The sequence below is a fragment of the Anabrus simplex genome, chromosome 1 (assembly GCF_040414725.1).
Source record: "Anabrus simplex isolate iqAnaSimp1 chromosome 1, ASM4041472v1, whole genome shotgun sequence".
NCBI classification, from domain to species: domain Eukaryota; kingdom Metazoa; phylum Arthropoda; class Insecta; order Orthoptera; family Tettigoniidae; genus Anabrus; species Anabrus simplex.
The window spans coordinates 323,939,348-323,955,221 of NC_090265.1; the positions used below are offsets into that span (position 1 = coordinate 323,939,348).

Sequence of the window (15,874 nt, forward strand, 5' to 3'; positions counted from 1 at the left end):
AAATCAGTTTGAGTGGCATTTATAAAAGTAGGAAAGATCACAATATGAAGATAAAGTTGGAATTCAAGAGGACAAATTGGGGAAAATATTCATTTATAGGAAGGGGAGTTAGGGATTGGAATAACTTACCAAGGGAGACGTTCAATAAATTTCCAATTTCTTCGAAATCATTTAGGAAAAGGCTAGGAAAACAACAGATAGGGAATCTGCCACCTGGGCGACTGCCCTAAATGCAGATCAGTATTGATGGACTGATCGATTGCTACTCGTTTTAACTGGAGTGAAAACGTGAACATTTCCGTCTTTGCAAGGCCAGTGGAGCATTACCAGAGCTGCAACAGACTATTTTTATTCCCATTAGGGCCTGGTAGGGAACACTTAATTTCAATTCTTCAGCCTTTGACCTTTACTCTTCTATCTTTCCAATATTCCATCATTTTTCTGTTTCTTCCTTCTCTCCTCAGATCACTTTGCACCAGTTTTATTTTTTTAAATTTTTTTCCCCTTTATATCCTTCAGTTTTTAGCATATTATTTCTACCAATATCCCTTCCCATGTGTTTCTCCTTCACTTCCATTATATATAATTCGTTGGGGCCATCAAAGACCACGTTAAGTCTTGTTGCATTTGACACTGAACTTGGCCTTCTTTAGAGCCCAAATTTCCCTCATTCTTTGCGAGTGGGCCTGCTTCGCTCCTCTGTCCAAGGGGCACCGTGTCTTCTCTTCGGTTGCTCATCTCGGTTTAGCTCGTTTGTCAATATTTTCTTGCGGAAGAGATCTCTGTTAAGGGCGTCTTCAGCTGAGATATGTAGCATTTGCAGGTCTTCTTTGGTATTTCTAAATCAGGGAATTGTGGTTTTGGGGTTTGAATCAAAAAAGTGAAATATTTCTTTAGTTAACTTTCTTCCGTCCATTCTTTTCAGATGACCGTAAAATCGTGCCCGCCTTTTTCTGATTGTGTCGGTAATTTTCTCTATTTTGCTGTCGACCTCCTTGTTGGATCTCTTGATGGATTCTATTTCTGTACTTTGATCCCAAGATTCCTCTCACAATTTTGCGTTCTCTTTTCTCCAGTTCTTCAAGGAGTCCTTTGTTGGCTTTTACAGACAGGGTTTCGGCTGCATATAGAACTACTGGCTTCAGAACTGTTTCATAGTGACGTATCTTGCTGTTTTGGGAAAGGCATTTTTTGTTGTAGATTGTGCGGGATGTTTGGTAGGCCATTTTCCAGTTTGCGTACTCGCTCCTGAAGTGTTTCTTTGTTCAGTCCATTTTTCATGATGATCTCACCCAGGTATTTGAATTTGTCTACTCGAGTGATGTCCCGTATTTTGTATGGAATTTTGGTGGAGCCTCTTTGATGTTAACCATTACTTCTGTTTTCTCAAACGATATCTGCAAAACCAGTTTGTTTGGCAATTTCCTTTAAAATTTCAACTTGAGCTGTAGCGGTTTCTACGTCGTTTGAGAGAACAGCAATATCATCTGCAAATGCTAAGCAGTCTGTTGCGATCCCCTTGGATTTGGTTCCTATTCTCAATGGACTGTAGTTGGTTTCCTGTAATCTCACCCGCCAGGTTCTGATGATGTTTTCGAGAACACAGTTGAAGAGTATCGGGATAGCCCATCACCTTGTCGGAATCCTGTTTTGATGTCAAAGGAATGCGAGAGACATCCGTGGAACTTCACCTTGGATTTTGTATCTGTCAGGGTGGCTCTAATTAATGCCAGCAGTTTCAAATCAACTCCAAATTCATTTAAGATGTTTAGCAGGACTTCCCGGTCAATGGAGTCTTACGCTTTCTTAAAGTCCACAAAGACAGACACATACTGCTTGGACCTTAGTGTACAATATCTGATGATCGTTTTGAGATTTTGGATCTGTTCAGCTGTTAAGCGACCTTTCCTGAACCCTCCTTGGTATTCACCTATTTGATGTTCGACTTGTGCTTCCAAACGCTCCAGGATGGCAAATGGTAGAATTTTGTAAGTCACGGGAAGCAAAGATATTCCTCTGTAGTTGTTGATGTTCTTCATGCTGCCTTTTTTGTGTAATTGATGGATCAAAGCTATTTTCCAATCTTCGGGTAGGGTCTCCTTGTTCCAAATTTCTCCTATTTGCTTTTGCAAGATATCAAGTGATTCCTCTGGGGCATATTTCTATAGTTCTGCTACTACTGAGTCTTCCCCCGGCGCTTTGTTATTTTTGAGACGGGCAATGTGGCGCTTGATTTCATCTCTGTCAGGTGGTCTGGAATCTGGGTACCTGAGTAAGGGTTCCTTGGTCTCAATGGCGCTTTGCGGTTTAGAGCAATTAAGTAAATTCTTGAAGTAATCTGCCAGAATGCTGCAATTTTCTTCATTTGACGTCGCCAGTGTGCCATCCGTTCGCTCAAAGCATAGAGATGGTGGTTTATAGCCAGTGAGTTTGCGTTTGAAGGCTCTGTAGTACTCTCTGCTTTCATTCTTCCTAAAGTTTTGTTCCATCTTTTCAATGAGAGATTTTTCGTATTTACGTTTCTCAGTTCTGAACACCCTAGCTGCTTGGGCACGTTGGGTTTTGTACGTTTCCCCAATCATTTTCTGATTTCGTAGAGTAGTACTGTTTCCACGCATTGAGTCTTTCTTGGAGGACTGATTCGCAGGTACTATTCCACCAGGCATGCCTTTTACTTCTCTTGATTTCTGCAACGTCTTTGGCGGCCTAAACAAGGAGACTTTTGGGGTTGTTAAAGTCACAGTCATTTGGTCTAGCCTTCTCCTGGAACTCCTCGACCCTTTGCCGAAGTTTATCATTGTCGAAGCGTGTGATCTGTTTGGTTGTCTTCCTTGTGTTTGAAGGAATTGGTCTGAATTTGATTAAGAGACATAATGATCTGAGGCCACATTGATGCCTTTCTTTACCTTGACATTCATAATCTCAGGGCTGTTTCTCCGGGAGATTGCAACATGATCCATTTGGAACTCTCCGAGAGCTTGGACGGGAGAACGCCAAGTCATTTGCTTTCTGGGTAGATGGCGAAAGTGGGTCGACATGACCTGCAGGTTGTGATTTTCGCAAATGGACACCAGTCTTTTGCCGTTGGGATTGGTTCTTTTGTGAGCAGGGTAATTTCCTATAACTTTCTTGTACTTCTGTTCACGACCTAGTTGGGCATTGAAGTCACCCAAAAGAAGCTAGACATGGTGTTTGGGGATTTTGTTTAATTTTTCATCCAGTAGGTCCCAGAAATTATCAACTTCGTCTGGATCACACTTGTTCTTATCGTTTGTAGGAGCATGTGCGTTAACTAGGGCGTAGGTTTTGTTCACGCATTTAATTGAGTATAGACAATCTGTCATTCACAGGTTCGAAATTTGCAACCGATTTAAGGATCTTGGTTCTAACAGCAAACGCGGTTCCAAGCATCACAGCTCCATTGAGGATTCCTCTTTGCTCTTGAAAAATCGGTAGCCTTCGGATTCAAAAATCTCTTGGTCTGGGTACCTTGTTTCCTGTAGGGCCATTATGGATATCTGATTTTTGTGAAGAGCTTTGGTGAGGGTTTACAGCTTGCCAGTTTGTGTAAGTGAATTTATGTTGAAAGTTGCTAGAAAGGTTTTACATTTTGGCCCGAGTTTTTGACTCTTCGGGGTACACCGATACGCTCCGACTCGTCTCTTGCATGATGTCGAGTCTCCCCCAGAATCTGAACAAGACTCGTGCGCCGTGGTGTTCACGACGAGGGATTTATTCGAAGATTTACCCCCTGGGGTATGTTTCTTGAAATGTTGTGCCATCATGTTTTTTGACTTGACTTGGCTTTGGACGGGTACCCATCCTTTTACAACTAGGGTTACCGGGCGAGTTGGCCGTGCGCGTACAGGTGCGCGGCTGTGAGCTTGCATCCGGGAGATAGTAGGTTCGAATCCCGCTATCGGCAGCCCTGAAGATGGTTTTCCGTGGTTTCCCATTTTCACACCAGGCAAATGCTGGGGCTGTACCTTAATTAATGCCACAGCCGCTTCCTTCCAACTCCTACGCCTTTCCTATCCCATCGTCGCCATAAGACCTGTGTCGGTGTGACGTAAAGCCCCTAGCAAAAAAAAAAAAACAACTAGGGTTGTTAGCCCTAGAGGTTGCCTCAAGATGTTTTCTGGCTTCTGGTCATTTACCAGTCTTCGCCATAACCCTAGCAAGGGACTCTTTTTTTTCACGGTGGTATTTTATTTCCATACTACCCTCTGACTCTGCTGGCGGCAGAGCCAGCGAGCTTCCCCAATTCCAATGGGACGCACCCGATGGGGGTAACCGGTAAATCCCCACACGGGCACTTCCATTATTTTGTACCAAATATTTCTTGACCTTTTCAATCCAGGCGTTTGCTGATGTTCTCCCAAAGGTATCTGAATATCTTCATTGTTAATCTATATACTGTATTAAAAGAGTTTACTAAAAACATCTTTGGCAAATCCGTCTGTCCGTTCTACTGGACCAATTTGCTTCATGTTTGTTTTATTCTGTCCAGAATTACCTCCCAGTGAAGCACGAGACATCAGCCAAATTTGAGTAATCATAAAATCAAATAATAAAATGATCATTCCAATAATTGCAGGCGAAGGCTTACCCTAACCCTTAATACATTCTGTACTTAGTAGGTTGCTCAGCGACTGACATTTTCATTAATGTTCTGATATATGTGATTTTCATCCTTAGTAATGTCATTGCAAAAGCCATGTTTGATTACTACCTGTCAAGCCAGAGAGTATACACTTCCCCTGATCACAGAAGAATACTATTCCCTGTTAGTACTCTTTGATTCTCTAACCTTTCCTAGCTTCCAAATAACTGACATGCTGCCGAGATAAAAAAATGTCTACCTACAAACAAACCCCATCATGATATACTCCTTAGACATTATCTGGGAATACCTATCGAAGGATAACCTAGATACACTAGAAAGAGTGAAGGCCAAGTATCTTAAAGTTCTCTGCCTGGCAAAAAATGCTCCTTCAAGACTAACCTATGAGCTCACAAGACAACTGTTCTATACATAAGAACTATCTTCTACAACACAATACCAAGCTTTACATCAAGAACTGCAAAATAGAAAAGCGAATATATGGATAGATTTTTACCAAAGACAGCATGATGACGTCAGAATGGACTAATTCTGACTACGAACTGCAGCATACCATAACACGCTTATTAAATGTCCATAAAACCATTGAAAAGGCTGGCAGGCAAAACAATATGATTACGACAGGCATATCAAGACGAGTTATCCAACATATTTATGATGAATGTTGTGGGGCAGCATGGGTCCTCCATTATTATTATTATTATTATTATTATTATTATTATTATTATTATTATTATTATTATTATTATTATTACTGCCCTTTTGATTCAATATTTCACATCAAATATATTTATTTGTATAGTAGGTATTGGGAGTTTACAAAACATGTCAAGCAAGAAAAATTATTTACTTTTTACAAATAATGACAAACATTTTTTTTGACAAGTTGCTTTATGTCACACTGACACAATTAGGTCTTATGGCAATGATGGGATAGGAAAAGTTTTGATCATATAATGTATTTAATTTCTTTGTTCCTCTATATTTTAATGACATAGGCCTAGATAAAAGATTTAGTGAATGCCTTTCACTACGTGCGACATCAATGAAGAAGAAATTAGTTGTAATTTGACCTGTTGGATCCTGGCGGAATTGCAGTCCTTGTGGATTGGAATTAGTGTGAATATGAAAACTTTATAAGTACTTTCATTATATCACAAACTTGATCAATATACTAGACACTTAATAATAACAATCATCATCATAATCATCATAGTCATTGTAAGGCCTCAGCCACCAACCTGTATATCTTCAGAAGCAGTGCCATATAAGCGGCCTGCTACGAATTTTGACACTCCAACTGTACCACTACTGTTTAGCAACAAAAGCAGATTTCTACCAGATGGATACTATGGCCGAGTTAATTTAATTATGCTGGATGAGAAGAGTGCCACTGGTGACCTTTAACCTGCTAGCAATGACGTGACTAACTTGGTTGGGATTGAACCTGTGAAGTTGAGATCACATAACTGGTCCACAAATCCAACAACTACATAAATGAAAGTGGAAGGTTAAATGCAAGTCAAACATGAAAAATTACATGGCAAGAACTTTCAGTAAAATATTTTAATCCCACTACAAAAATCTAGCAATTAAAGTCAATTCATAGAAAATCATATAAGGCTATAACATACTTTGGAGTGAGAGCATCCAGAGCTTCAACAGTCAGAGTGTTACATAGGTCAATAAGTTTATCAGGATCTTCCTTCACAGGATATAAGATTTCATCCACATCTCTAAGATTGCTGTTGACGTAGGCACTTGACACATGAACCAAAGCCTGAAATGTATAATACATAAACTGTAAACAAAGAAAAGATTTTCAATACAAAAATTTAATTTCAAGAGGAAAAGCAAGAAAGCAAAATTTTAGTTCCATGCAACACATAATTTTGTGATCATCAAAAATAAACTACTATACTATTGAAGTTTGATTTATTTTCTCCAGATTTTACAGTTTTTCCAACCTAATTCATCTTTACAGACAAAATAGAAAAGAGAGAACAGCACACAAAACAAAAACAATATCCTAAATATAACAGTCTACAATGGGCGTGCGTCACAGTGGGTGTACCCACAAGCTGTTCGACTCATCCAGCAGAAGATAGGAAACTTAAAAGGGTCCACCTTTTCAATACAAATAAATGTTAGTTTATTTACAACATGTATTTACACTTGGAACTAGTTTCGACGCTGTTTGGCGTCATCTTCAGCCAAAATGTGGGAAATAGGCATAGCATGTAGACATTTATATTATACAAGGTGTTACATCAATGTGATTAAATGAGAGAATATGAAGACATGAAGTACAATGTCAGTTTCAAAATGGTCATGAAGGGCGAGTCAAAATTGTATAAACATGCGATAACATAAACACATAAACAAAAAAAACATATAAACATATAAACTGTAACAAAACCATGCGGAAGTACGAGATGATTGGCATTGGAGATTCAAATTATTTCAGACACTCTTCCATTGAATGTTGCCTGCTGCGAGTGTAGTACAAAACATAGGTTAGATTTCAATAAACACAATAGTCTCAAAAATGCACATAACATTTTAAAAATATTTGGGTTGAGATGAAATTTGGCAGTTAGGGATTGAAATCACTTATTCAATAAGCATCAATTCAAAAAACAGCTATGAAGGGCGAGATAAAAAATTGCACAAGCGTGAGTTTGGACTCGATAAATGCAAAAAACACATGTAACACATTCGGAAATGTAGGTTCTTGATGGATTTGGCACAAAACGTCTGCGTTCAATCATACACTGAATGGCACTGGTGCGAGTGTAGTTCAAATGCGCGTGAGGATTTAACAGCCTCTTAGAATTGCACGTGACATCTGAACTCATGGTGCGAGATGAACTTGGCAGTGAAGGTTCGAATTGTAGATATTCAGTAATGCCATTTCGAAACAGTCCATGAAGGGTGAAACAAAAGCTATGAGTTAGGACTCATAAATAATACTTTTAAATACAAATAACATATTCAAATTTTCGTAGTACAAGGTGAAATTGGCAGTTAAAGAATTAAAATTTGTAGATATTTCTTCGTCAGGTGCCATATAGGTCAAGCGCAGCTTAAGTATGAGACAGGGCTCAACATATCCAAAATTTGTACAAATGCATATAACATATCTCAATCCAAGTGTGAGATGAACATGGTAGTTCAAGAATCACTTAGTTGAGGGTGTAGTAAACATATTCAGCTCGACAAGAATACAAAATTCGAATAAAGGAAGACGTTCCTCTGAGAGCTTAGAGGTTGACTGTGCTAATATTTGTGGTGTATTGTTGCAACGTTACGTGTAGGGTGGGGGCAGATTTCTATGATGTTTATTGCGGGACCTAAGGCGGTAAAGCTATGGCGCAAGATGAAGAGAAACAGAGCACATTGGATAGTTTAGGTCTGGGGAGCGGCCACTGTGGGATTAATAAACTATAACATTTATTTGCATTGAAAAGGTGGACCCTTTTAAGTTTCCTATCTTCCATTCTCAGTTCAATACGGACAAAAATGAAATTCTTAGATTTAAATCATCCAGCAGAGTCGGACAGCGGAGACCTGACCTAGGACACCGCTCGGACACACCTGCTTCCTCCCCCCCACTCTGCTAATCAGCAATGTGAGACCTTGAATCTCTGCTGCTTAACTATATATCACTCCCTGCCCTCCTATAATAACACTCATGAAAAAATCTCTCTCTCTCTCTCTCTCTCTCTCTCTCTCTCTCTCTCTCTCTCTTCTCCACACGAGTTCCCTTACATTCTATTAACAAGCGGAACTCATCCCTTGTCTCGCCACACAATAAACATATTGAGCTGTCATTCATTCTTGTCCAATCTTTATTCCTATAAATACCCATCATCCACCAAATTACTCCTCTTCTCTCTAATCTGTTCACATTATCAATTCTTATACTTACTACTTGTTTGATTCTAATAAACATGTTTAGGGACGTCCTACATCCAGCCTCCAGCTCCTGTGATTGAATATCTTTGATCCTTTTTTAACATATTCCTCCAACAAACTACATTCCTTTTTTCCCAATCTCTTCCCCAATAATTTCCTAAACCCAAACCCTCAATAATATTTTTCACCTTGTCTATCCAGTAATCTGCAAAAGAACTCTTCATTTGGTGCTGGTAAACCGTTTGTAGGAGCAAGCCACCTCCACCCGTTACCAACCTTCTCCAGTACCCCAACACACTCTTCATGATATCAACCTTCATATACTCATTACAGATAACTCTAGCCGCTGCATTAGCCGTACAATTTGGGAGGTCCATTACAATTTTGCCAAATCTGCTAACAATCTGATTTAATGTAATACGATCCTTTTCAACCCCCATATTTCTGCTCCATGTAACACCCTACTAAAACCACTGTTTTAAATACCATTCTCTGCATTTTGAAATCAATTCCTCCCCTACACATGTCAATCATCACGGCACGCTGATGGAGAGCCTCATCATTTAACTTGTTCTAAATTTCTTACCCACTGTTTCATTTCTATGTAAGTCTCCTTTTCTTTAGGCTTCATATATCCGCATCCAATTGAGTAACTTTAGTCCTACACTGTTTCCTACGACTTTGTGTATGTTGCTTTCCAATCTTCAACGTGCTGATAAAACAAATGCCTATAAAACCTTGCTTAGCAACAACTGTACACAACCTGCATCTCTCAAGATCAATCTTTTAACAAGTCATCCCTCAAGATTTTATGTTGGATCAAGCTTTTTAACCCGTTATTTGGATCAAGCTTTTTAACTCGTTATTTACCATCAATTCAACATCTTTTTACGTGATTACAGCACAGCAGGAATATACAAGACAGTCACATTACAAATGAACTTCAACTGAATTTACTTCTTCATAAAGTGTTGATATTTCTATGTACACCCTTTTGACTGTGAATAACGTCTTATATTTGTTATGTTTGTTTATAATTGTTTATGATTTAGTCCTTTTGCCTTGTTCTCTTAATCAGCTGATGACACTTTAAATGTGTCAAAACCGGTCCCAAAGTTAACATGTTGTAAATTAATATTGGTACAACTTAATAACAATGTATTGAAAAGGTGGAACCTCTATACTTTCTTTTTAGTGTTGCAATTCTCTGTTCAGTATGGAACAATTATGAAGTTTTTAACTTTAAATGATCGTGGAGTGCTCATATACGTTCTCTGGGAGTTTTAGAGCTAATGAAAAATCCTTGGCTATAATTAGGCAAACACCTGTACACTTTTTCCCCCCCCAAGTTAAATTTATGGGTAAACTGTAAACCACTTGAGATAAAAACAAGCCTAAGACAAGGAGATAGCCTTCTCCACTCCTCTCAAATTGCATTGTAGAAAAGGTCATCGGGGAATGGAGATAGAAAACGACTGAAAATGAAACTCAGAATGGTTGTGGGAAGAATGCCCCTATGTTGGACTGTCTAGCCTTCGCAGATGACATCGTTCTGACAACAGACAACCCTCACACAGGCTAGAAGCAAGTGGAAGAACAACAAAATGTTGTGACCAAAACAGGATTAAAAATTTCCTTTTGAAAAAAAAAACAGCATTCATAGACTCAAGTAGATGACACGGACATCCATCGAGTCAATAAATGCAAATAACTAGGAGACATTCTCACTCCCAATGGAAATGAAAGGGAGAAATTAAAAGCGATGGTGAGGAGGATGGAGATGGCCTTCAGACTATGCCATGACATTAAGTCCATTTCCATTCCAGCCAAATTAAAACATTGCCAAAAAGAAGAAATACGCATTGTGGAATGACAACTGGGAAGTAGCAATGCAGAAATGGACTGAGGCATAGAATAAGTGGTGTTCTAACCACAAAAAATTAAAATACTTCAAGGAACAGAGGAAACTCATGGCAAAAATCATTCAGAACACAAAGAGAACGTATGAGAAAAAATAGCTGCTGCGCAGTGGTCAGAACGGAGTGCCTTTATGGAGCAGAAACACTGACAAGGTTGGCAAACTCAGGCCTTGAAAATAGAGAAAGGAAGCTCCTCCGAAAAAATCTTGGGTACAAAGAAGTTGAAAATGATCAACTTACTTTAAAGCCAAGATTGAACCAGGAACTCTATAAAACCATAGAAAAAATTATGACTATGATGAAAAGAAGATTGACCTTTCACAGACATTAAAAGGATGAATGAAGAGAGCTTAGCCATCAAAATACTCCAACAAGAAGAGTGGAAAAAACTGCCTAGATGGCTTACACAGCTGCACGAAGAGCGTATCAAGGAGGAAGAGATACAGAACAAAGTAACATTCAGGAAAAAGTTTGCAAGCATGAGGAATACACCCGAAAAGCCACTGACCGAGCCATGGAACATCTCAACGGAAGAACAAGAAAGGAGATGCCAAAGACTTATGGATCTTTTGATATAGATTTTGATTCCCATAGGAAACCTGAAATATTTGTCCCGAAGGAGTAGATTTATAATACCAATATAAATGGTCCGATATTGGACATTATAAATTTTCCAGCTAACTCATTCCTGGTTGCCAGCATTTCGCCCCAGTGTGCTAAGTTGGGCTCATCAGTTGGTGACCAATAATAATGTCCAATAACGGACCATTTATATTGGTATTACAAAATTACTCATTCGGGACCATTGATATTGGTATTAAGGATCTTTGGCGAGAGTGCAAAGAGAAGAGCATTAGTCTGCCTAACAGAAGGGCACATAGTGTGTGTAAACGCGGTTCATAGATGGCCATTTGGTGAATGGATGAATGACAACAACACTGAAACTTCTAGTAGATTTTTAAGAGTAAATTAAAGGGCTATCAAGCCCCCAGTATATGTTTCAAAGACTAAAATGGTAGAATTGGCCTAAACAATACAGACAACTGTGAAATACTAGGTAAGCATTTTGGTCAACTTTTAAACTGCCCTGAACCAAAAGTAAGTTGGAATTCCCAGAAATAAATGAAAATACTATTTAAGAAATTAAATGAATATTTAACAGCCTTAAAACTGGAAAAAAAAAAAAAAAAAAAAAAAACTAGTGGAGAGGACTATATATAACAGTTGAACTTTTGATATGGTCTCAAGCAAAAATCATTCAAGAGCTACAGGTAATCTCTGAAGAAATTTGGAGAAATTAGAAGATTCCAGAAGAATGGAAATTGACCCTCATTCACCCATTGAATAAAAGAGGTGACAAGCCAAATGATAACTATAGGAGAATATCCCATTTGGAACTTGCTTACAATGTACTCTCTAAAAATCTTGCTGAACAGAGTAGAAAAAAAACTTGACAAGTAATTAGGTGAATATCAAGGTGGTTTTCAAAAAGGTAGATCTTACTCAGAACAAATATTTCATTAAAAATCAATAATTAGTCATAGAATACTGAACTCCAAGGACATAGTAACATTTGTGGATTTTAAAATGGCTTTTGATTCTGTTAATAGAGAAACCTTACATAAAACAACAGGGGAATTTGGAGTGCAATCTAAATTAGCAAACCTAATACGGGAAACACTCTCATACACGGTTTCAAAAGTAAAATATATGGGCGAAATATCAAAACTTATCAAGATAAATACAGGTGTACACCATTTCTGTTCAACAGTATCCTAGAGAAAATTATAAGTATTTGGAAATAAAAATTAAAAGAACATAAAATTTCACCAGCAACTTTCAAGAGAAAAAACAAGTGTTGAAATTAATTGCCTGGCATTTGCAGACTATTTTGCTATACTTTCAGAGAACCTGACAGATGCAACAACACAAATCAATCTCTTGGAAGAAATAACAAATAAAGTAGGTTTGAGAATCTCTGTAGAAATAAATTTATTACAAACATTTTAAAAAAAAATGATAGATATTTGTTAAATTGACACAGTAAAGAAATTCAAATATCTGGGAGAAATAATTCAAGAAAATAGTTTAGAAACATCTGCTCTAGAAGAAAGATTATTCAAGATGGAAAGAGCATATGGCATCACTATGAATTTTTACAACAAGACATGCTTATCTAAAAATCTTAAAATAAGGCACTACACTATAGTGGTGAAACTAGAATGTCTTCATATAAGCGAATGTCTAGTTTCGAACTATGGTTTAGATAAACTGGAAGTACTATAAAAAAGAAGAATCATGAGAAAAATCTTAGGTCCAACGAAAACAACACAACAATGATAATTAAGAAAAATAAGGAAATACCGTATAATCCTGAATACCATCCGCACTTTTCTCCCCAAAAATATTGGTTCTAAATCACGGGTGCGGGTCTTATTCAAGCCGTTCATTCTTGTAAATATTTACTACGTTTACATGGAGTATTCAAATAGATTTGAATACGGTTACGGTACTCAATATAGCACATGTAAACGGGCATTCAGGTCTTATTGTGTTTTAGCTGTGTTCTAGAAAACAAGATCGATTTTTCCTCAATACGGTTACAGTGGCATGTAAATGCAAAATGTAAGGTAATGAAATACGGTAAATCAAAGAATATGGGCAAATATGCGGTATATATGAAAGCCGCTGCTGCGGATGCTCGATCGCCATTTGTTGCTGGCATGCTGGGTGCGCGAATAGCTGATCTCGCGGGATATCTTACTTTGCGAGGGGGATACTGTTGGTTACGGAAGTCTACCTCGCTCACATTTGAGTTCCGTATCTGTCCCGTGAAAGTGCTGTCTCGATAGTAAGCGATGGATTCAAAACGGCGTCTGCGGTCATTTACTGTGCGTGAGAAACTTAAAGTTTTAAGCGAAGCTGAAATATACAGAAATCGTGCCGTTGGCGGAAAGTACGATATTGATGAATCATGTATTCGTGATTGGCAGAAAAAGGAAAAACTTCTAAAAAGTAACGGCGATCACAGAGCGTTCCGCGGGCGGAGTGCAGTGTTTCCGCAAATTGAAGAACGACTCTACAAATTTGTGATAGAAAAACGTGAGTTACGATATGGCGTTTCTAGTGAAATGTGTCAATTGAAAGCACTAGAGATCTCAAAAGAACTCAAAACACAGGGTTTTACTGCAAACCGCGGATGGATCCGAAACTTATCGGAGAAAGGGATTATGCGTTCGGAGACGTATGTCTATTTCACAATGTCTCCCTGGGGCGTATGAACAAATATTAACGGCCTTTCAGCGTCATATTATTCATTTGAGGAAGCAAAATTCTTATTTGCTATCGCAAATTGGGAATGCTGACCAGACACCTGTCTATTTTGAAATGCCATTAGAAAATACAGTGGATATGAAGGGTTCTAAAGTGTAACCATCAGAACAGGTGGTAACGAAAAGCAATGATGCACAGTAATGTTGTGCGCATTAACGGATGGAACCTAACTCCCTCCATATGTGGTTCTGAAAAGGAAAACACTTCCAAAAGGAAAATTGCTGTCCGGTGTTATTGTTAGAACACACGAGTCTGGCTGGATGGACAATGCGTTAGTTGAGGACTGGGTGACGTGCGTTTGGGAACGTCGCCCAGGAGCTTTGTCACAAAAACGAAACATGCTTGTGTTGAACAGTTGCCAAGGACATACAACTGACACTGTAAAAGATATGATGAGGAAAGGAAAAACCGATCTTGCGATAATTCCCAGAGGACTCTTCTATTCTACAGCTGTTGGATGTGTGCATGAACCAGACTTTCAAAACTGCCATGAAACCGTTGTACACCGAATGGATGTCTGATGGTGATCACGCGTTAACACCAACCAGACGAGTGAAGAGGTCAGAAGTGGGACTAATATGCAGCTGGATCAAGACCGCATGGGCATGCATTCCCAACGATCTAGTGTCCAAAAGCTTTAGGAAATTTGGAATTTCAAATTCAGTGGACGGTAGTGAGGACGACTATTTGTGGAAAGATGCCAGCGATGAAAGTTCCTATGGTGAAACTTCAGATGATGACTGAATTGTGAATGATTGAGTATTGGACCAATTCCATTTACAATTTTTGTGATGATTTTATTAATTGTAAGCTGTTTGAATTTATATTTGGTGTATACTTGAAGAAAATTAAATAGGTATGCAAGTTGTTCGATTTTTTATTTTTTTCCATATTTTGCCGTCTCAAATTTAGGGTGCGGACCTTATTTGGTGGCAGGTGGTATTTGGGATTATACGGTATACCAAAATACAGAAAATATAACAAAAAGACTATTTTTTGCACATTTCTATAGAATGGATGATAACAGATTGACAAAACAGATATTCAAGTACTGTGACGTACCCACTCTTCCCCACAGATGTACGACAAAATTGTGACGTGACGGGTCACCTTAATTTTAATATAAATAATCCCATTGTTTCTCCATAAACAATATCCCATGGGCACCAGCCTTCAAGCTTATGGCTTGAAAACAATAGTTAATAATAATAATAATAATAATAATAATAATAATAATAATAATAATAATAATAAGTAATGAGACTCTTAAAAACTCCCAGGGGTGTGGTGACGGAACACTAACCATTAAGTACACTAACTTGGAAGTTAAGGATCATTAATAAGAATTTCTGAAAATACAAATTAAAACAACTATTTATTAGGATGACAAAACGTGACGTAACGGCGTATTAACGAAATCTGAACTTTTGGAAGCAAAAGAAAAACTGAATGAAAACTCTAAAGACATGAATTCTTACACGAAGACTTGCAGTAATTTATGCCATTAGCTCACTATTTGTAGACACTTATCTGGATATGATCTATGTAGCAGCTGATGTTTGTTGGACCTCTCGTACAGGCGTCGTAATCTCTCGTTGTGGGTTCCAGCCCTACTTCTCATTCGTGCATGGTACACTACCTGTACTACGACTTTCCTGACTTTAACACTTCCTACATTACTCCTTGCATAAAATCATAATGTGTCCTAATTTTAATAGCAAAACCACCATGGGTTACATTCATGGAGAGAATACACTTGTATTCTTCCGTATTACATAACAGTAACATAACTAAATACTGCCCTATACCAGTCAAAACCGGTCTCCCGTTGACTAACTCTCGTCATTGAGATAAGATCTGATGTACTATCCCTTCTCCTATCCATTGCTGTGAATCCATCATGTTGCTTCATTACGTCCATTCACATAGGTTGAACTTTCCCGCGGAATCAAAGTGTCAGGGAGCGACTTCGAAAAGTACACGTTAACAAGGCTTTAACTGTCTCCTCAGAGTATGGAAAGGGTAAGGTCTCTCGTAAGCTTGATGACTTACATTTCCTGGTAATGGGTTGAAATTAGCC

The 15,874-nt window shown here is 38.3% G+C and overlaps 1 protein-coding gene across 1 annotated transcript in view; it reads right to left on the minus strand.

The window, feature by feature from the left end:
• LOC136856754 (putative fatty acyl-CoA reductase CG8306) overlaps positions 1-15,874 on the minus strand; it is a 168,817-nt gene that overhangs the window by 54,309 nt on the left and 98,634 nt on the right. The window contains exon 4 of the mRNA XM_067134845.2: positions 6,259-6,404. Coding sequence (XP_066990946.2) covers positions 6,259-6,404 — 146 coding nt within the window. The remainder of the gene's footprint in view (positions 1-6,258; positions 6,405-15,874) is intronic.